Source organism: Protomyctophum bolini, assembly GCF_963924005.1.
Source record: "Protomyctophum bolini genome assembly, chromosome: 15".
NCBI lineage: Eukaryota > Metazoa > Chordata > Actinopteri > Myctophiformes > Myctophidae > Protomyctophum > Protomyctophum bolini.
The window spans coordinates 27,506,590-27,527,454 of NC_137876.1; the positions used below are offsets into that span (position 1 = coordinate 27,506,590).

General features: G+C 43.1%; 1 protein-coding gene across 1 annotated transcript; it reads right to left on the reverse strand.

Annotated features, from left to right (window-relative positions):
• Nucleotides 1-484: 484 nt before the first annotated feature.
• LOC308329400 (sphingosine-1-phosphate phosphatase 1-like) lies at nucleotides 485-19,529 on the reverse strand. Its single transcript, XM_080783671.1, has 3 exons — nucleotides 18,404-19,529; nucleotides 7,371-7,460; nucleotides 485-1,194 (listed from the first exon to the last, which is right to left on the reverse strand). The coding sequence occupies exons 1-3, from the start codon at nucleotides 19,235-19,237 to the stop codon at nucleotides 649-651; spliced, it is 1,470 nt and encodes a 489-aa protein (XP_080639797.1). The 5' UTR covers nucleotides 19,238-19,529; the 3' UTR covers nucleotides 485-648.
• Between the last annotated feature and the right edge of the window lie 1,336 nt (nucleotides 19,530-20,865).

Sequence of the window (20,865 nt, forward strand, 5' to 3'; positions counted from 1 at the left end):
TACTGAGGCAGACTCACAGAGAAATATCTACAACTTGGGGTGCTCCAAACTTTTAGACTCCCCGAGTATTGTCACGGCAGCGGCGCCCTGGACAGAGTGTGCACACAGTACAGACAGGCAGGGGTGGGTCTTTACATGCAACTCTATCAGGGTTTTTGAATGACGCGGGCATAATGCGCTCCAACAAGGGAGGGATAGAGTTCATGTTCAAGTTTTGGGCCACTTGGCTGGTGTTGATTGTAGCCCCTGCAGCCAGACTAAAACTCATACAATTTAAACAATTCTTCCTCTTTGGCTGAGATTAAAAAAGCCTGAGATGAGTGTTAGGGATCAGATTCCACTACCCCAAACCTTAGCGAGAAAGAGGGCAAAGTCTCATATCAGGAAATAGACCAGTGCTGTAGGTAGTGACATCCCCTTGCTACCATCACGACCTCAGAGGTCATCAGTCAGACGACAACAAACTAGAAGTGTGTGTGTGTGTGTGTGTGTGTGTGTGTGTGTGTGTGTGTGTGTGTGGAGGGGGGGGGGGGGGGGAGAATAAGTAATTACAGCATTTAAATTAGTGCTCACACAGAGTAAAGTCAAACACCCCCCTGACAACCCCCCACCCCGTTCCGTTCCGTTCCGCAAACTAGAAAGTGGTCACTACTGCATGTAGCTGAAGAGCAGAGGAACCAGGAACTGAACATTGAAGCCTACGGCCCCATAGACAATATATCTGTAAGGCAGCTCCACTTCCATGTTCTGTCTAGCCTTCCTCACATCTGTGCTGGGAATCCCCGCCACCCGGCACACCACCATGATCGTGACCAGCTTCATGATGGCTCGTGTCATCATCAGGACCAGGACACCAATGAAGAGCTTCAACGTGGCTGTTGCCACCAGGCCTATACCCAGCACAGGAGTACAGTAAGGGAGCTGATCCAGGGGAGTATCGGGCAGAATGTCCAGGCGGTTGTTGATGTGAGATGCCAAGGCCACGCCGGCCCCTACGCCCAGGATCTGAGCGGTGTCTCCCCGGGAGGTGCTCCAGGTGTCCAGGGTGAACGAGAAGAGGCCAAGAAAGAAGTGCAAGGAGACGATGATGAGAGGGGCGTAGACACAGGTGAGGTTGAAGTTGTCAATGAAGTCCAGGGCCGGCAGGAGGGCGAGGAGGATCAGGGAGCTGTACAGGATACCGGCCATCACATCCTGGAGGGAGACGCAGAGCAAGACAACAGGACATTTAGGACAAATTAGAATTATATACTACAGTATGTGTGTATGTTATGGTGGCGATTAAGTTCAACAAGAACTTCACCATCGTTGTCAGGAAACAGGAAAGCCTTAACTGGCACTGAACTCTGGACTGACAATGCTGTGAGAGTAGGGGTCATTCACACGCATTAATATAATGAAAATTACACAGTATAGATTTGGGTTTGCCTGTGTATGTCTGAGAGTTTTTAGCTTACCACTAGCGTAGTGTAAAAAATAAAATAAAAATTAGACCCAACCCTATGATAGTCTCTTGAAACGACCAGCTGGCTATCTCCACTTCCCAGTATTTCCCTCATGTTTGTAGCCTTATGAACTCATTGGTCCTCAAAAGCATGCACACACGCACTTTCCCTCCAGTGGTGGAGTCATGTGTTGGCATGCTCTTGAACTGGGAACACATGTTCTGACCACAGCAGTTCAACACATGTTGTATGGACACATTTGACTCTCTGTGGAGAATTTAAAGATGATGTGATTATGACTAAAATAGTATTACAACCAGCATCACTTTAGTACTCAACTAAAGGAAAAGGTTAAGAGGTCCAGGAAATAATCAGAACTGAAAGAGTGAATCCGGTCAAAGTCAGGAAACTGAACTGAACACTGAAATAGCACTGCTACTTCATCCATATTCTGTAAAAAAATAAATAATCAAAGATTCATTCAGAACTCATTCTAGCCTATTCAAAATGTGAAGTGAATTAATTAGTTTGTCTCGGGCATTTATCAGATACTCTTATCCAAACTTACATAGGCTACAAGTGCAAATGGGGAACAAAATTTGGAATGCACATACGGCATTGTAACTGCTGCTACTGATCATTTATATACTATTAACATATCTAACTCACACATGTAAGTGAATACGGAGGTTGAAGACAAAACATTCTGTTAGTCACATAAGCATGGAATCTTGGTAAGATAAGATATCTGATATGTACTGTACTGTAACTGTATTAATTTCATTGGTAATCAAGCCTACAGTAAATTATGGGAAAATATTTATTCACATCTTGCCAGTAAAATGCTGGCTAACAACTGGTTAACACAAAAATACAGTTGCAGCCTATTTAATAGCTTGTTTTATTTTGTTACATAAAGCTATAGCAACCCTGAGGAAGGGCGGAAGCCAGTGAATCAGACATTCATCGGAAAGTTCATGGTCATGAACAGTTGCAACTAGATAGGCAGCAGCAATGTAGCCTCAAATCCAATGAATGTAGCCCATCTACAAAGTCACAAGTTGTGATGCAATGCATTGTGAGCTTGTATGTAGATCTGCTATTTTCGAAACATTTGAACAAATCTTATCTTATGGGGTCCATGGCCATATACATAGCAATTTGACATGAAAAATGTTTGAGAACCACTGACTTATGGGGTATGCACGCTTATCAGACATACCATAGGATTAAGGTTGGCGAACATGCGTTAAAGTTGGTGACCGGATTAAGGTTGGCAAACATGCGTTAAGGTTGGCGAACATGTGCTGCGGTTATGGTGAGGGTTTGAGGTAAGTTGTCGTTGTCGACCAATAGTATGTCACAACTAAAGCCTGTACACTGACTTAATGGATTTGGGTCCAAGTAACAAACTAAGCTGTGACAGCGAGACAGCAAATAGCGGCTAGCTGAAACATTGATACCAGTAGCCCATGCTTTGGGATGCCTATAGAGTTCTTTAAGTCCCTGTGTCTGCTCCCCGCTGGTGCAAAGGTTGCCACCTGAGTCAATTAACTTGAATTAAGTCCCTGTGTCTGCTCCCCGCTGGTCCAAAGGTTGCCACCTGAGTCAACTACAAGATAGGTAATTATTTATAATGATTTATTACTCACTTTATTGCTGCCTTTGAAATGTTTTATCCCCTTTCTGGAAGATTAGGACTAGGACACATGGTGGATTGATATATTTATTCGGTTTCAATGGTTATATCCTCCACTGAGCCAAGCAGAGAGAGTTGTGAACCAATGAACTAGAAAGCAGACAAGCTGGCATTGCAGGGCCCGAGTGTTATAATCTGATCGCTCATGGCTGTGTACTTGTACGTGAGATCACAGTATACTTGATATGTATCGTGTACTGCCTGAACTGTAGCATAGTTTATAGTTAGGCTACGAGAGACATCTCAGACAGCAAGGTCAGCTTTGCTGTAGTTAGCAGTTATTATGTCTGATATCATGTGTGGTCACGTGGGGTTGGGATCCAGCTCTATACATGTTCCTGTTGTGTGTAATAAACTTTGTGAACCTTTAGCGTGATACTGTCTCGTGTCGCGTTATTGTTCTCCCGGGACCTCCGCCGCTGTACCAAAGGTATACTTCAACCGGATTGTCACACACCACCCAGCCGGCACACACTACCTGTCTGTCAAACCAGATGAGGGTCCAGTACTTAGAGTTGGGCACTGTATATGTGCCATTTGGTAATGCAATGAGAACATGACTAGAATTAATGGCATAGGTGTAGTGTCACACTCAACCCCTTAAACTACACAAAGAAAAGAATAGAACCCCTGTGCAGACAGTGTCAGTTTCTGCTGTAAAAGACCCTAGAAGAACCCACCCCAAGTCTCCATGCACAATTTCAATGAGCTTGTGGATCATTTGAAGAATGGTGGTCAAACACACTCAAACGCTTTCAGATGTACAGTTCATCTCAAATGGTTAACAACTTAATAAGATCAGATATCAGAACAATTAGATACAATGATTGTAGATAAACTTCATGGCAAAGACCCTGACAGACCAATTAACAATACTCTTTCATATGGCCAAGAAAGGAAGCCTAGAGACTTCTGCCATCATCATTCTGAATAGGTCAATGTTTATCAAATAAAACATTAACCATGACATTTTATGATAAGATTACATTTCAAAGTCTCAACATGATATGGTGTCAAGAGTAATAGTGCAAGAGTTACAGTCTTGGTGACCTGTTGGGTATATAATCAGGTCACATTGGCAGCAGGGCCAAATTATCCATTGGGCCAATGGTAGGGATGGAGCTCGTTCATTTGTATTGATAACGATCACCTTATCGAGCAGGCTTATCGAGCCGGCTCCTTATCGAGCCCACTATCGAGCATTTGCTATTATTTTGAGGAAAGCTGGGAGACAATACATTCTGAACTGTAGCAAACTACAGCATGTTAGCCGCCTTTGTTTTAAATTGTCCCCCATTCAAAATGTCCACTGTGTGCATATATGGCCAGTTATTAATAATAATAATGATAACGATTATTTACCTAATTTTAACTCATACAGTATGCAGGATAAACAACTGGAATTGGAAGCTCTATCAAATTGAAGCTGATAAATAATCCAAAGATAAGAAAAATAATTACGAGTTTTTTCATGTCAGCATCAATATCAATACCAGGTAGGAAAAAGCCTTGTGTCCCAAAACATTTCCTGTAGAACAAGAATGGAGGAAGTGGTTTGATTAGCCGTGATGGTTTCCAGAACACATTATGAGGCTGGCAGGCATGGTAGCACCTCCCCGACTATCAAACCTTACACACAACCATGTCTCTCTCTCTCTCTCACACACACACACACACACACACACACACACACACACACACACACACACACCTAAGAGCATTAAGAGTGGCTAATACCAACCATTAGACTAATATTCAGTAGAAACTGACCATGCGGACCCACAAATCAATATGAAATGCTTCCCGTAAGAGCCGATTCTGCTCCTACTCCACTCACTGTAAAACAAACTATCCTCTTCTAGCTATTGAAATGTCATGCACATTTTTACAGTGTATATATATAATATTTAGAAGAGGTTTTTGAAGTTCTGTCTCGAAAACAATTGCTTATTTTCTGTGTGAAAATCTGTGATATTCCATTCAAGGCAATGGATGAGCAGCGCTGCTTGCCAGACCCAGAGTGGTGGGGGCGGAGCTTCACCTTGATTACTTCAACCTTGATTACCTCCATATCTGCACGACCTACAGTACTATTATAATTGTTGTATGCATTTGAAAAAATAAATGTTTTCAATATTTGGCAAGGTCCAAGCATAGTTACATTGATTTCTGTTTCAGTCAATCATGACACCACCCCTGTCCCCCTTCTTTTTCTTTGTACCTTCTTTAGCAAAAAAGACTCAGTCTGGTTGGCACATTTTCTTCTGGTGGATCACGTGAACACAGGCTGCTTAGTGCTTAGGTATCAGAACACACCAAACTTTTCTACTCAAAACCTTTCATTGTTCTCTTTGCCCTAGTCTTTTTGGATGGAGTGACTCCATATGAAACACCAAGCAGTGGAAGAAATGACATATGGAGGTCTTGGTTTAACTTATCTGCCACATTTTACATGTCTTTGAAGTTAAGGGTTACTGCAGCCTGGTTTCAGTATCAGAATTTGAGTAAAGCTCAGGTCTGCACATTACAAACATTTCTGTAGCAACATCTTTTAATAGTATCACCACTGCAGAAGCCTCCCTTGTAAGAGCATGATGAATTAATGCTGCAGTCTTGCTCAGTGCCAAAGAAGTTCTACTTGGAAAAATGCTTTGCTCGCTTGTTCAGTGCCTAAACTTTAAAGCCTCTCAGTCCCACAAATGTTGTCGGCCTAGCACAGATATATCAGTACCAGTGTATAATATGTTGTCCGTTCTGTCTGACAAGAACATAATGCAGAAGCTGGGAATAATTTAGAAATAGTTCTATTTAGGGGGCACGTGGCACAGTCGGTTGCCCCCCCATTAGATAATTGACACTGGGTGAAAAGAATGGGTTGCAAAAATCGTGGGATAAAAATGATAAAATCAAGTAGTTCATTGATATATCGTATAAAATAGCTGCCTCCATTACATACAGTTGCTTTGTGCTTTATTAATAGTTTCACTCAGCCTCTAGTCAAATTACACTTGGAGTGGTCGGACACTCAAGTTAAAAGACACTGGTTCTGGTACTGTGTGGTCAGATCCTGACCTCTCTTGGAATTAAAAAAAGACCATCCATTTAACAGAAAAATATGCTGTGGAACTGCCTTCTAAATGTGTCTGGGCTGCTGACAGCCAGGTCTGGTCAACATGGTGTAATGTTTACATGACGTGGCCCATATTGAGTCACTCGCTCTGGAACCTAAGGCACCTATCAATCAACCACTGTGACATGATACAGGCGTTACCAGGACAACTGTTGCATCTACGACAGACGGCCAAAGCAAAGCACGCTGCTGAGACTGACATCATTCACCAGAGTGTGACATGTCTCCTTTAATCACTTAAACCCTATATTTCATTGACCAGGGTCCCCCATGGGTCTCTCTATTTGGTCCCCTCTTTTTCCCTCTACACCAAATCTCTTCGCTAAATACTCGCCTATTATGACATGGGCGCCGGAGGGGGTGATCAGGCACTGATCCCATTGTGTTGCACAATCGTTGTGTATTGGCTGCATGCTTGCCTCTAGCCACAATTATATGACCATTCTATTACTGGCTACGTGCAGTTGCTCTCTCACCTCGATCAACTAGGTGTCAGACAAACTAACACACAACATCGTCTTGTTGCTAGAATCAAGTGCTGCTATGATAGACTGGCTGACCAGGGATCATATGCAGCGCAATATATGGGGGAACAAAGTTGTTCGTCAGTTAAAGTGAGAGCCGAGAGTGTATGCACAAAGCGCATCAAACCTCCCCAGAATCAAAGTGCACCGTGTGTGTGTGTGTGTGTGTGTGTGTGTGTGTGTGTGTGTGTGATCATGGATTACTGCACATGGTAGAACAGCATTTTAGGTTTGGGTGCCATCCGAGTGAGTCTCTTTTTTCTCAGCTCCACTCTGATCTCAGAACCGATTTCAGGGGTCCATAAGGGATATATTTACAATCTGGTCTTTATCCAGAGCTAATTAGTGCACATAGTTAGTTAATTAAATTTGAGTACTCTTCCATTTGGTTAGATTTGAATAGCCTGCCCTATAGTAACCCCCCACACACTAATGTCCCCGCACTTTTTCCCTCCTGCCGGCAGTGCCGGTACGTTCAATAATCTAGTTTGTAACACTGACACTCTGTGTGTGTGTGTGTGTGTATGTGTGTGTGTGTGTGCGTGCGTGCGTGTTTTTGTGTGTGTTCTCACCAGTATGGAGTGCATTCCCATGTAAATGCGGCTGGCACAGACCAGCAGACACCAGCACAGAGCCAGGCCGACACCCAGTGGGTACGGGTACTGTAAAAAGAAAACCATCAGTTAGTAGGAATGGGTACTGTAAAGGAAAAATAAAGAAAAAAACAAATAACTGTAACAGACAGAAAGATGTATCTTGATCTGAAATACTCGATCAAAGGGTAAAATATGCCCCCAGAAACTGGCATTGGTAGCCGCTGAAGTCAGAGGGACAACAACGGCCACCGATATTTTTTGCATATTCACTTATTGTCTCCACCAGGCCGCCGCCAAAAACATGGGGAGAAAGTATGTTTTGCACTCCGTCCGTGTGTGTGAGTGAGTCTGTGTGTCTGTCCGTCCGTCCGTCTGTTACCAGCTAATCTGCGGCGAGATGCAAAATTTTGAACACACATGCCAACGATGAACCTCTGCCCCAAATTTTCCAGAACGGCCTTTTATAGCGCCACCAGGAGGCCGACTTTTGAAAAACACATTTCTTGATATTACTCCTCCAGATTCTGTCCAAAAATCCCGCAAATCGTTACACACATAGTTTGCAGGATTGCCCCGTTTTGAACAAAAGGCCTCAAAATCATGAACGCAGCATGCTGCAATTAACGTGAAATCTTTCACAGACTTTCCTACTAAGCTGAGGAATATATCCCACCCTTTTCACATTGGCCTGTTATAGCGCCACTAACAGGTACATTTTTGAAAAACACATTTTTTTAACAAAATGCCTCAAATCATCCAATTGCCATCCAAGGCGTAAGAAGAAATGGCACCCTTTTCACATTGTCCTGTCGCCTATTAGCGCCAGCAGGCCACAACCTGACCTGCCCTGGTGGAGACCTGTGCTCCGAGGGGCACTTTATCTAGTTTAGCTTCAGGCAGCAAATAAGTTTGACAAATTCTGTGGTTGTGTTGTTCCCGAAAGACATTTTCATCTATAGTCCAAAAAAGTGAGTAATAGAGTAATAGAGCTGCCAATATTCCACACATACAGTGATACTTCCATATTTGTAGATGTAACAGAAATTTAATTTTTATTCCTATTGATTATTAGTGATTGATTATTTCTATTCCTATTTCATCACTTGTACTGTATGACTGTAAGCTGAATCAGTTCATTATTAGTGCACAGTGTATTATGATGTCTGGTTGGAGTGTCCTGGCCGAGAATGTAAACAGGCTAGGGGAACCTGGATGATGTTTACTGAGGAAGGAGTTCAAGGAGACTGTTCAGCCAAAATACTGCATCAGGGTCGTCTATATCACTTTTGTATCTGTGGCATTGGTTTTGCATCCTCCTGGAACTTTGTATCTAGTCATTTCTAACTTTGAGTTGAAATACTTTCTCATCTCATTTGTGTCCAATCATTATATTGTTGTTGTCATCTGTTGTATCAAATAAACCTACTAAAGACATTTTGTATTCTAAATGTGTATGTAAATGTATTCTATGGCATTCTCCATTCTCTCACAGAGGAAATATTTAATTTCCACAACAATCACTTTCAAGACAAGCTAATTCAATCATTTTCCATTCAAATATAAATGGTAAACAGATGGTAAATCGTACATTTAACATTTATGTAATTTAATCCATAGCGCTTTACACCGTTCAAACACTGAAGGCGGAGGCAATCGTACAAGGTACCATCCTGCTCTTCGTTTTTACCATTTTGAAAAACATTTTAAAATAGTTCAAATAACTGATTTAAAAGCTCACAACATGTTAATGTAGATTGGCTATTTCAACTATTTTAAAATGTTAAAAATAGTTAGGCCATAACAGTCTTGCTCAAGCACACTTTAGAATTTTGATACAAAGCCAGGAGGAGTTGGGAATCAAACCAGGAACCTTCCTATTACTAAGCAACCAGAAGAAGACAGCAGAAAACAGCTTTGCCTGGGTTGGCGGACTTGGCGGTCGATAACAGGCTCAGATGACAGGATATGGTTATCTGCTGCTAATGTGTACTGTATGCATGACCTCATAAATATTACAACAATTAAGTTATTTTCCACCCTATCTGATGTATTGTACTTAGCCTGTAGTAGAGAGGGGGACATATAGAGAGGGGAAGAGAGAATGAGTATGCGTGTGTGAGAGAAATAGCAGAAGAAATATGAGTGTGTGAAATATGGAAAAAGACATCCAGAGAGAGAGAGAGAGAGTGAGAGTGTGTGCGAGTGTGTGTGAGAGAGAGAGAGAGAGAGAGAGAGAGAGAGAGAGAGAGAGAGAGAGAGAGAGAGAGAGAGAGAGAGAGATAAGAGGGAGATAAGAATGCTGCTGATGTTTGCATGCTAACTAAAAGCCTTTTGTGCTGTTCATTGTCGCTCTTGTTTGGAGATGGCTCAAATTTCCTCTCTCACAGCACTGAATGTCACCCCCAACATTACCCCAACACACAGAGTCACACACCCTCCAACACTCTCTCCCTCATATCAGCTACCTGTCTCACATATGGCGTGTGCGTGCGACACACACACACACACACACACACAGACACACACACACACACACACTTTCCCAGCCTCCATCACTCTCAAACTGGGGGGAAATTACATCAGCCATGCAGTTTAATGGAGTCAGGAGGAGTAATGCTAACATAACACTGATAAGGCTGCTCTATGGATACAGCTCATTTATCAACATTAAGCAGCTGACTAGGAGTATTTTTTTAAAGATTTATTTTGAGGCATTTCTGCAGTATATCAGAGAGAGGGAGGTTGATGTACAGTGGCCTGTGTATAAACTGGTTGGTGATCAGTGCTGTTTCAATGTTATTTTGTGGGCATTCACCGTGTTTCAACAGGACAAAGGCAGGACAGAGATGTGTCATGGAGGTGACATGTAACTAGGGCCCTCATTTGTAAATGTTTTATAATTCCATTAAGGTGAGCAATAAGCCTGAAAGTGGATTTTTCTTTTCTTCCCTTTTTTAAGGGGCGCTAGACCCTCCTATGCCTAGCTTTGTGGGTCTGTGTGAACAGGCTGATTGGCCGATCACCCTATAGCGATGATTTGATTGGCTGAGCAAAGTACATATTGAAGATTAAAGTGAGGGCAGAAAAGTGAAGACGCCAAAAGTGATTGGCCGGAATTACATTTGTGATGATTTGATTGGCTGAGCAGTGAATGTGATGTATGAGCATTGAGCATGTATGATTATAAGTGTTTTAGTTTTTAGTTGCTGTGTTGGTATGCGGTCAGGTTTTCAGCTGGCTCAGGGAAGAGGACGACCCTGCCAAGCATAGTCCACCATAGATAGGTGAATGAACTGTATCTGTCTGTGGGCAGGCATATGCTGTGCCTGTGTGTGCGTGAGTGTGTGCGGCTGTAAGAGTTGAGGATTAGAGGTATAGGTATTTTTATTATGTTGTAACATTTAACTCACTGTTGTCGTTTAGCATCAGTGTAATTTGAAATGTAATTTTGAAATGAAATGTACTATTTTGTAATGTAATATAATGTATTGTGTTATGTTTTAATTTATTTCTGGACTCTTGGAAGATTAGCCGAAAGGCTAAAAGAGATCCAAATCAAAAATCAAAAATCAAATCAAAGATTTTTACAGAAAGTCCAACGTTCGAATCCCAAGGCTCAGCTCTGTAAATCTGTGTGGTGGATGTACACATAACAATTCGTGACCAGTACAACTGAAATGCCTACTGTACTTTACCTATTGGAATGAGACTGCGATCTTAGTATACCCAACGGATTAGCACTTGCTGGAGGCACCGGTCACACTTCAAACACAGGGTGTAACTGCACATTACGCAGCAGCACATAGTGATCAAAGACGCAAACCAAAAGAAAATTAACATGCAGCGTAGCAGACTCCTTGTCAGCCGTCCGAGAGGGCTATGATGGCTTTCATCCTGAAAAATGCAGCTGTGTGACATACAAACTGCACTGTCTGGTTTTGGAAAAGCAGCGGTAAGCACATTTTAGATTACACTTGAGGCGTGTAGCTGATGCTCTTATCTGGAATAAATTAGCACAAGTCAGAAAGTGAGCTCCGGTACCTACAGGCTACATCAAACATAGAAGTTCAGAGCAGTAGTGCAGAAACAGTGCAATTGTTATGTTATGTTATGTTATGGTGCCTACAGCCTACAGTCCTACACTGTCACAGTCTGCTTCAGTCAGACTACCAGGCTACAGGCAAGTTCCCACGTCGGGCAACCGACGCCACCGCCAAAGCCGCACCCCGTCCAGTGTAAAGGCCTATTCATAACACCAGTTTTAGGTGGTAAGGTGACCACCGAAAACGACATGACGTCACGCTGCAGTGACTCACCTGATATTTTTAAGTCGTTTTTTAAGAACTACAGCGTATCTGCTTCCACCTGCTGACGTCTTGTCAGATTACATCCACATTCCGCACATCTTGTTGACATCTGATTGACATCCGATTGCTTGACAAGCACACCACAATAGATAGATCAATCAATATCTCTCTTCCATGAATCTGTACTTCGGTAGGTACCAGACCTATACGAACCAGCACCATATTGGCACTGTGATTTGCTACCCAACCCTAGCCAATAGACACATTGGGTGCTATAAGAATCAAACCTCCCTATTAGAACTATAGATGAACACAAACCTCCAACCCCAACAGACGAATACAAGTTATACAACCGAAGATAACATCTAAGTGACACAAATGTATATGGTAAATGAGACCATTGTAAGTGGAACTGGGACAGTGTGGGGTTGTTTAGCTACAAAGCCCAGATCTCTTTCACACACATAATCAGCCACGCTACAAAGTAAGCAACATGTGGGAAACATCAATCTGTATGTGTGTGTGTGTGTGTGTGTGTGTGTGTGTGGTGGGGGGGGTTACAGAGAAAACCGTTAGTGAAGAACGCTGTCCCTCCCAACAGTGTCCCCTCTGCTTTGTGTAAACACACACACAGAATGTCTGTCAGTAGTGGGGCCCCACAGCCATGTTTGCGTCACGCCCATGGCCACAACTCTCCTACTGTGGTGTAGTCGGCGGCCGTCACATGCAGTTTTATGGAGATGCTGTGTGTTTGTGTGTGACCACTGGTCATTGGCTGGTCACTCTAGGTCCTGCTCTGTCATCTTGTGGTGGATTTCCGCCCCACATGCATGCAAAAAGAAATGCACACAAGAGCGACAGACGCACATACAGAAACACATTACACACACACTCACGTAGTCACACTGAGAGGGTATACTTGTCTTGAGCATAGGTTTGAAGATATTTACTGGAAATCGTTTGTTAAGATGCAGGCTTTTTAAGAAAGGCCACAAAGCTAGACTCAAACTATCTCTACCTGGTGTGCACTGTACGCAGTACAATTTAGGCATTTAGCAGACGCTCTTAATCCAGAGCAATTTACAGTAAGCAAAATCCAGTTTTAAGAGAGGGACACAAACACACTAGGCAAATAGATAGACCCATCAATCCCACGAGGGAAATACAACTGTCATGGATCCAATTGAGTCCATCCGACCAACACATGACGTGTGGTGCACATCCTTTTGCATTATAGGACACATCATTTTCCATGCGTACTACAGCAATACAAATTGCCTGCATCCTTCAGCCCTAACCACACCAAAGGGTCACCATGCTACTCCTTATGTCCAAACGGTTAAATGTGGTTAAACGCTAAAACCGTCTCGACCCTTTGGTGTGGTTTGGGCCATTGAATTCCATGCATTGAATCACTAGGGTCAACGTGCAACAAGACATATCACGCTAAAACCGTCTTAACCCTTTGGTGTGGTTAGGGCTTAAGACTCACTAAATTGAGAAAGGACGCAAATTCAGGCAATCATGTCACCCGCCGGGGTTCTTGGGATGCAATACTGTAGTCAGGACTGTACTTTAATGTTGTTGAAGTAGGACTCCCTGGGACCCATCTAAAAGACCACCCCTGGGTACCGGGACCCATTACATTGAAAACCTATTTACATCACTGGAAGTTCTAAAACATATGCCTGTCAGCTGTCATCATGGATTGTATCACAATGCAACACTGGAACAGAGAGCTAGTTTGGAGTGCAATATGACTGCAGATCTCAATCATGCTTGGAGGAAGAACACTATAGGCAGCTTTGTCCTCTCTCCTCCAGAGAGGAAGTCTTACACAAAGTCTGTTTACCATACTGTGCTCTGTTCTGTTCAGAACAAAATAACAAAGTGCCACCAAGCATATATGGAGTTGAAGCCCCTAGCTATAGCTAGCTTATTATGTCATATTTCCATAGGGTGTTTATCTGGAGAAGTTGAGGGCCAGGCCCCCCTCTCTCTCTCTCTCTCTCTCTCTCATTTGTCATTTCCACCTTGCTACGGTTTCTTATTTCTCCAATAGCAATTATTTAAGGTAGTCACAATTATTTTGTCATAACCGTGTCCATGTTGAAAAAATACACCAAAAAAAAGCAGAAATAGCAGATCTACAAGCTAACAACGCGACATTACGTATATAATTGTGACAGACCTACTCATCATCTCTTGCCTTCTCTCCGCCTCTCGTCAACCTCCCATTTGCCTCCCTCGTCCTCCACTATTTCATAACCTCCCTTCTCTCCATTCCACTCCACTATATTTTCACCTTTCTCCAAATGCTGTCCAGACCAATTTCCTTGTACCTATTTTCTCCCTCTCCTAATCATTCCTGTTCCAATATTATCCGCTCCTCTTTTTGTCAGTATCCCCTCGGGAGATAAATGTGTCTCTACTACTAGATACTGTTCCAGAGAGTTGTTGTGGGTTAAGACTGGGCGAGGAGGAATTTGGAGGGATTAGGATGCAGAAGAGGGTGATGCAATACTGGGAGAACAAGAAATGTGAGAGTGGAGAGAGAGAGAGAGAGAGAGAGAGAGAGAGAGAGAGAGAGAGAGAGATTACTGTAAAAAGGTGTAGAACGTGGGAAGGAGGAGAGAGAGAGAGAAAGAAGGGTAGGAGGGAGGGAAGTGTTAAGAGAAATGTTGCTTCTCTTAACACTTCCCTTACCATTCCCGATTGCAGCCAAACTAAACATTATTGCCTGCTCAGACGAGTCAGCCAAGTTCAAATCCAAGCATCCCAACCCTTACAAGACTGCAAGCTATGGCAAGCAAGAGGTGACCTGAGTGACACACCCTATTATTTGTCTGACTGCGTAAGAAAGATTCCGAATTCCGATAGGCCATAACCTGTATGAGACAGGGTGACACTGACAAGTAGATGAATGCCACTGCTGGCCACTTGTGTCAAGCTGCGACAGGAGGGCGGAGACAGAGGGATAGACTAGAGCACTGTTTCCCAAACAGTGGGTCAAGAGCCATTTGTGGGTCAGGTCACCGACCATTTCTTATGGGTCACGACTCGAGTAAATATATTTAAAAAATATATAAAAAAAAGAAAAAAAAAGAAAAACTAAAGTGATAGAGGGAGTCTGAGGGACAGAACAAGGGAAATAAAGGAGATAACGCCAGCATGAGAGAAAGTGGGTGAGAGTGTAGACAAGTCACTCTGCTATCTTGTGCTCAGGGATTTGGTTGCACTCTTATCACTTCTTCTGGCCGTGGACTGATATATGGTCAGAGGGAGACAGCATGATGTGTTAAATCAATCTCACTTCTGCACTCCTCGAGTAATTTTAAATTAAACGGCATTCTCTTAGGGCTACTACACACGTCAAGATATTTGGTTCGATTGTGGGCCTTTTTTGGAGCTCGTCGACAAAACCCCCGATCTCACGCAAGGTCGGGCTTTGCTCCTGTACTTTTGTTACATGAACTGGAAAATGTACTACTGCATGTCTGCATCTTGTCTGGTTTTAGTTAAATCCCAGTACAGTGAAATGAAAAGGCATCTAAACATGCTTAATTTCTTCCAAACACTAATTGTTATGGTCTTTAAGAGTGCCTCTTCCATTCAACGATTGTTATTAATGTAGCAATGACTACATTATTAACATCCAGCAATGACTTGATGTGACTTGATGTTTTATCATAGCATGCCGGTAGGATCAAAGTCTGTGAATAGCATAGATCAAAGTCTGTGCCATCTTGTTTCTGACTTGGCCAACAGACAAAAACAAAACTACCTCAGTTGGCCTCAGTTGGCTCAAAAGTACTGTACTGTACTGTACTGTTCCTGTATTAGCAGCACCTACCTACATTAGTATATGCGTACGCACCAGTCATTATACATAAAATATTACAATACTGAATACATTGAGTAACTGACTGACTTACTTACCAAACTACTATAGAAGTATTAACCTAACCACAGCAGTAATGTGTGGCACTAGGGTATTAGAGTCTGGTCTGTTATAGATAACTTGACAACGGATCATGAAACTTGGGAGGGAGAATGATCAGTATGCTGCCCCCAAGAGATTATTATTAACCATTGAGGTAAAAAGGTCAAAAGTAAAGGTCACAATCAAGCAAGGTCAAAATCGAGAATGGGTGGGAACTGGGAAGACTTTGACAAAACTATGTGGATCAATCAAATCAGTAGGCTGCCCAAAAGACGACGTTTTGATGATAAGATTATTGTGCAACAAGCAGGGTTTGCACCCTAGATGCAAATTTGTTTAACTGCCTGGTACACTTCCTTCTTGATACTGCCAAGGAAATACTTTTTTTTTGTTCCACCTTTTAGACAGATGACAAAATATGTCTAAAAGGTTATTTCCTCTACGGTAATTAAAGTTCCAGTTGAGCCGGCACTATCATTACACGCACAGACACTTTCATTGAATACGGTTCAGCATTCAACACCATTGCGCTCTCCAATCTTGTCACCAAGCTCAGAGCTCTAGTCTCAACACTGCCCTGTGCAACTAGATCCTGGACTCCCTGTCAGACAGGTGGTGTGAATTGGCACCAGCCCCAAGGATCTAGCCTCCTCCTGTACTCACTTTGGCCCCTTTTCCACCAGGGTTAAACCGGTTTGATTCTTTTTTTTTTTCACCTAATATTGAACCAGTTCAGACTTCAGAGTTTTTCCACTGAAAAGGAATTGGTTCAGAATCAGAACCCTAAAAGTTAGTTCGGAACTGGAACCAAAAAATGATTGTGAAAGGTTCCAAGAATCTAAAAGTGAACCAGTTAATATAGAACCAAAGTTATTTTGGTGGACAACACCATCGTCATTGGCCTGAATACAGAAAACGGTGAGAAGGCCTCAAGGCCTACACTCTCTCAATTTGTTTTGGATATAATCTCCCATTACCACTATTTCTTTTTTAAGGAAAAGAAAGCCAATATTTAAATATATATTGTATAGATGCAATTGGTATTTGTACTTTTGTTGTCGTTTCTAGCCTTTGAGACTTTTTAATTAAGCTTCTTATTGTATTTTTATTATCACACTGTTGAGATGGGAAGGATTTGAGTATAAGACTATCACTGCCTGCCACAGTGAGTGCTGTATTGTAACTGCATGTGACTGCATTGTAAATTCCTTGACTGATTTAAGGATCATTCTTTTGCTCAGTATCACTGGAGGAACTAGATTGTGTCACACTGTGTGACACAAAAAAGATAAATTAATTATTATCCACCTTGCAAGTTGAATTGAGTCAAAACTAAGACAGATGACATATGCCGGGGCAGAGAAAACGGAACAGAAAAAGGGAAACGAGGAAAACTTGGACTTGGTCTTGACCTACAGCAGTAGCAGAAGAGCGCAACACGGGTGGCAGTGGCACTGCCACTGTCCACACTGTACAAACATGCCCTAACATAACAGACACTGCCAAAACGCCAATATTGTAGTGTGTGGTCAACATAAGTAAGAAAGGACTCATAATCTTCTTTTGGCTCTATTTCACTACCTTTTAACAGCTCTGTTACAGATTATATGGGATTTTATTTTATTTTATCCCACGATTTTGTAACCCATTTTTTCACCCAGTGTCAATTATCTAATGAAATCCTGGGTGCTACACTTCCTCTGTCAACCTTTGGGGGCAGTGGATTGACCTCATGCTGCCTTCTATGCATGAGGAGTCCAAGCTGCTTCTTTTCACCTGACAGGGGATTGTTTCCCCGGCCGGATGTAGCGCGTGGAAGGAACACGTTATTCGGACCAGTTCCTTTCCCCTCCATCAGGCGCCCTGGCTGGCCAGGGGGAGTTTAGAGACCAGGATTACTGCATGTTTCTGTGAGGGTAACTAACCTAGGGGACACGGGGAGAACATGCAAACTCCACACAGAAAGGCCCTTTCGCCAATTTTTTAGATTAGGATTTATGCACATTTGATATATGCCCTCCAGGTTAAATATAAAATATGAAATGGTTAGTGGTTAAGACACATGCCCAAGTTGCTCATGTCAATATAGGAACGTACAGTACGAGCTCCAGGGCTGATCATGGACAATGGATCATGGACAATGTTATGAGTAATCACTGCCACTACTAAACAAGCTAAATCACACAATTGATAATGGCAAGGAATAAAGGTTCTGGATTACCAGGCACCATGTTCTTCTGAAAATGAAAAATGGTGCCCAGGGTTCTCAGGTCAGGTCAGGTGCCCACTATTTCCGGTTACCATGGCAAACAGTGAATTGAAATTTCCCTCAAGGTACTTTCCTGCTAGGAGGAAGCAGTTCACTTCCCTATTTCGCCAACAGAAAATATCAAAACACCATCTGTCAACTGTGTCCAACAAAGTCATTTCAAAGGAACACATTTAGAGCTATCCCTCAAGGCCATCACACTTCTCCTAAACAATATGATATTGTTGCCATGATTCTCCTGTCATATTGCACTTCTATGATGTATTTTAAGATACAGATACATCATACATGGTCATTACATGTACACTGTCATATCATCTTAATTTGCGTGTTGACCTTTTGTGCGTCTTATTTGTATTGTACATTGTTAACACACAAGCAAATATTTCATTTCGCAGTTGGTTGCAGTTGGACTTGCACTACGTGCATATAACGATGCACGAAAAATATATTGTAACCATGAAATTCAGTATAAAAGTTAAGAGTTTACCTCCCAACGACCACAGGTCAGGAAGAACAGGCAGACGGGGATGGCGGTGCCCGACATGGCGTGTGTGGAGGGCATGCTGTACTCGGAGTTGTAAAACATCTCCACCTTGACCACGGGTGGAGAAGCCGGCCGCGACCAGCCGAGGATGTCCTTGGTGCACTGTCCCAGGTACATGACCCACACCCACACCATGATCAGCCTCCTGCCCACGAACTGGTCCACGTTCCACGTGACGAACGGAAAGAAGATGATGTAGAACATCTCGTTGCCCAGCTCGGTTCCGAGGGTGAACAGGTAGTAGAGGAACCTGTTATCTATCAGGAACTCCTGCCCGGCGTCGCCCGTCAGGGAGTTTTTACGGAGGGGTTTGACTTTGGTCAAAACGGCCCCAACGGGCACGGCACCTGCCCCCGGTCCGGTCTCGTCGGCGAGCCGGTTCCGAGGCTTGCCGTAGCGGTCAACCTTTGCCCCCCCGGCGGCCGCCGTGGTGGTGGTGGTGCCCGTTGCCCCGTTCTGAGGGAGACCCTTCATTTCCTCGGCCGTGTTCAGAGTATCGCTTATAGATGTCGGGGAGGCGACGGTCCTCTGTCGAAGCTCTGTGGTTGTTGTTTTTGCACTCGGATCTCCGCAGCCTCCATCATCGTCACTTTCCCCGGCGAGGTGGTTGCAGGCAGCCCCGTTGTTGTGTGAGTGAGTCCGGTCTCCGTCTCCGCTGCTCCCCGTTGGCGAACTCGCAAATGTCCCGCGTATTCCGCAAATGTGCTGAAAGCGAGCGACGAGGTGCGGGTCCTGCAGGCAGTGGAACACTTCTCCAATCCTGCTTGTTTTTTCCATGTTTGGAATTGGATTCACGACTCGCGGCGATCAAGCAACGCGAAACCACTATTTGCCCCAAAACGATATGAAAAGCCAGCTAGCCCAGCTAACGTTAGCTATAGCTAACCAGTGTATCATCATTCATCATGGCAGAGTATTTCCAATTTAAACAGCGCTCCTTAAAGGTTTTGCTCACAGACCGTCCACCAGGTATATATTATGATATATATTGCTGCTTAAATATGAACAAAAAGGCAGAACTGTTGAGGCGTGCAGCAGCAGCAGAACCGCTACGTCGTCTAGTAGTGGTTGTATCCTTTCCTGTTCTGTTATAAACTGACAGATAGCAGGAACGCGCACTGGAGACTAGAGTCGGGGTCGCGCACCACTCGTAGAGGGTTGAAATATTTTGGATTTTCAGGAGGAAATTATTTCCATAAAGTTACATAATGTTGTTGTTTACCGGTACATAACATTTGTGTAAACGATTATTGAACATGATCACTATTCATATTTGTTTTGCTTACATACTTTATTATTATTATTATTATTTTCTGATGAATTGAAACTGGATGACCCTTTAAAAGAGTCTGAATTTTTTCCAAGGCATCAAATAAATCACAAAACAAGTGTTAGGAAACAAGAGTATATGATGCTACACACTTAGGTCACACTCAGCCACAGTACCATCTTCATCCTGCTGTCTGCTCGGTGTCTCGGTGTTCATTTATAGGACAGGTATACTCCTCATACGGATCCAATGTGTTAAAGGAGAATTCCATGCTAGAAGGCTTTCTTACCTTTATTTGTAGTTATGTCCCCACCAAAGAGGTCCAGGTGTTATTTTGTGCATTATTGGCTATTTCCCCTAATATAAGTCGTCATGAAATGGGGACGTACCACGGCGCTCTATTGTATGTGTTGGCTCACTGGAAACACACTGCTGCACTAGTGTCCTCGAGTCAGCGCAGGCACACTCTTCCTGGTTTTTAGACAGCTGGTGGATGGAAAATGAAGCTTGCACACAGCTTCCATTTGCCGCGGGAGCAAGTGTTTCCGGGAATCTGGCCGACGCGGCATTCTGCCGCTTAGGTAGAGCTGAATTTCCAACCACCAGCTTTCTAAAAACCAGGAAGAGACGCATTCCACGCATGGAAGCCCAAGTGTGCTTACACCCAGTGGGTTGCAAATGGCCCCATACCGGTGTTTAACTCTGAGAGTGTACAGATGGAACCAAATGGATCCATAAAGATAAGGGTCCATTTGGTTCCATATGTACACATTCAGATTCATGGGGTTCCTTGAAATTAAAATGTTTGAGAAACACTAGGTCTATAGACCAAAGAAACAGATCAAGCCTTAATCACTCCGTAACACCTATGAAGGAAGTAGGGAAGGGGCCTGGAAGTAAGAGTAGTAGGAGTTCTTTCCAAAATGGCTGGTGTGCACTTAGTTTCTGATTTGATAACCTTGTCCTAAATAGATTATATGGTGGTGTGTGAACTGCCCAATAAAAGGTTCCTATAATAATTTAAGCTATATTTCCACTCCATTGAGCTTCATACTAGCTGTCACAGCAATACAATAAAAGCGCAAACATTTAATTATGAGTTCTGCAGTTTGCATGTACATTCTAGCCTATTATG

Excerpts from the sequence above, each read along its gene's own strand:
- LOC308329400 (XM_080783671.1), bottom strand. The coding sequence starts at position 19,237 with ATGGAAAAAACAAGCAGGATTGGAGAAGTGTTCCACTGCCTGCAGGAC. Across the intron at positions 7,461-18,403 it reads TGACCTGTGGTCGTTGGGAG|TACCCGTACCCACTGGGTGT; the intron begins GTAAACTCTTAA and ends TTCTTTTTACAG. Across the intron at positions 1,195-7,370 it reads TGGGAATGCACTCCATACTG|GATGTGATGGCCGGTATCCT; the intron begins GTGAGAACACAC and ends GTCTCCCTCCAG.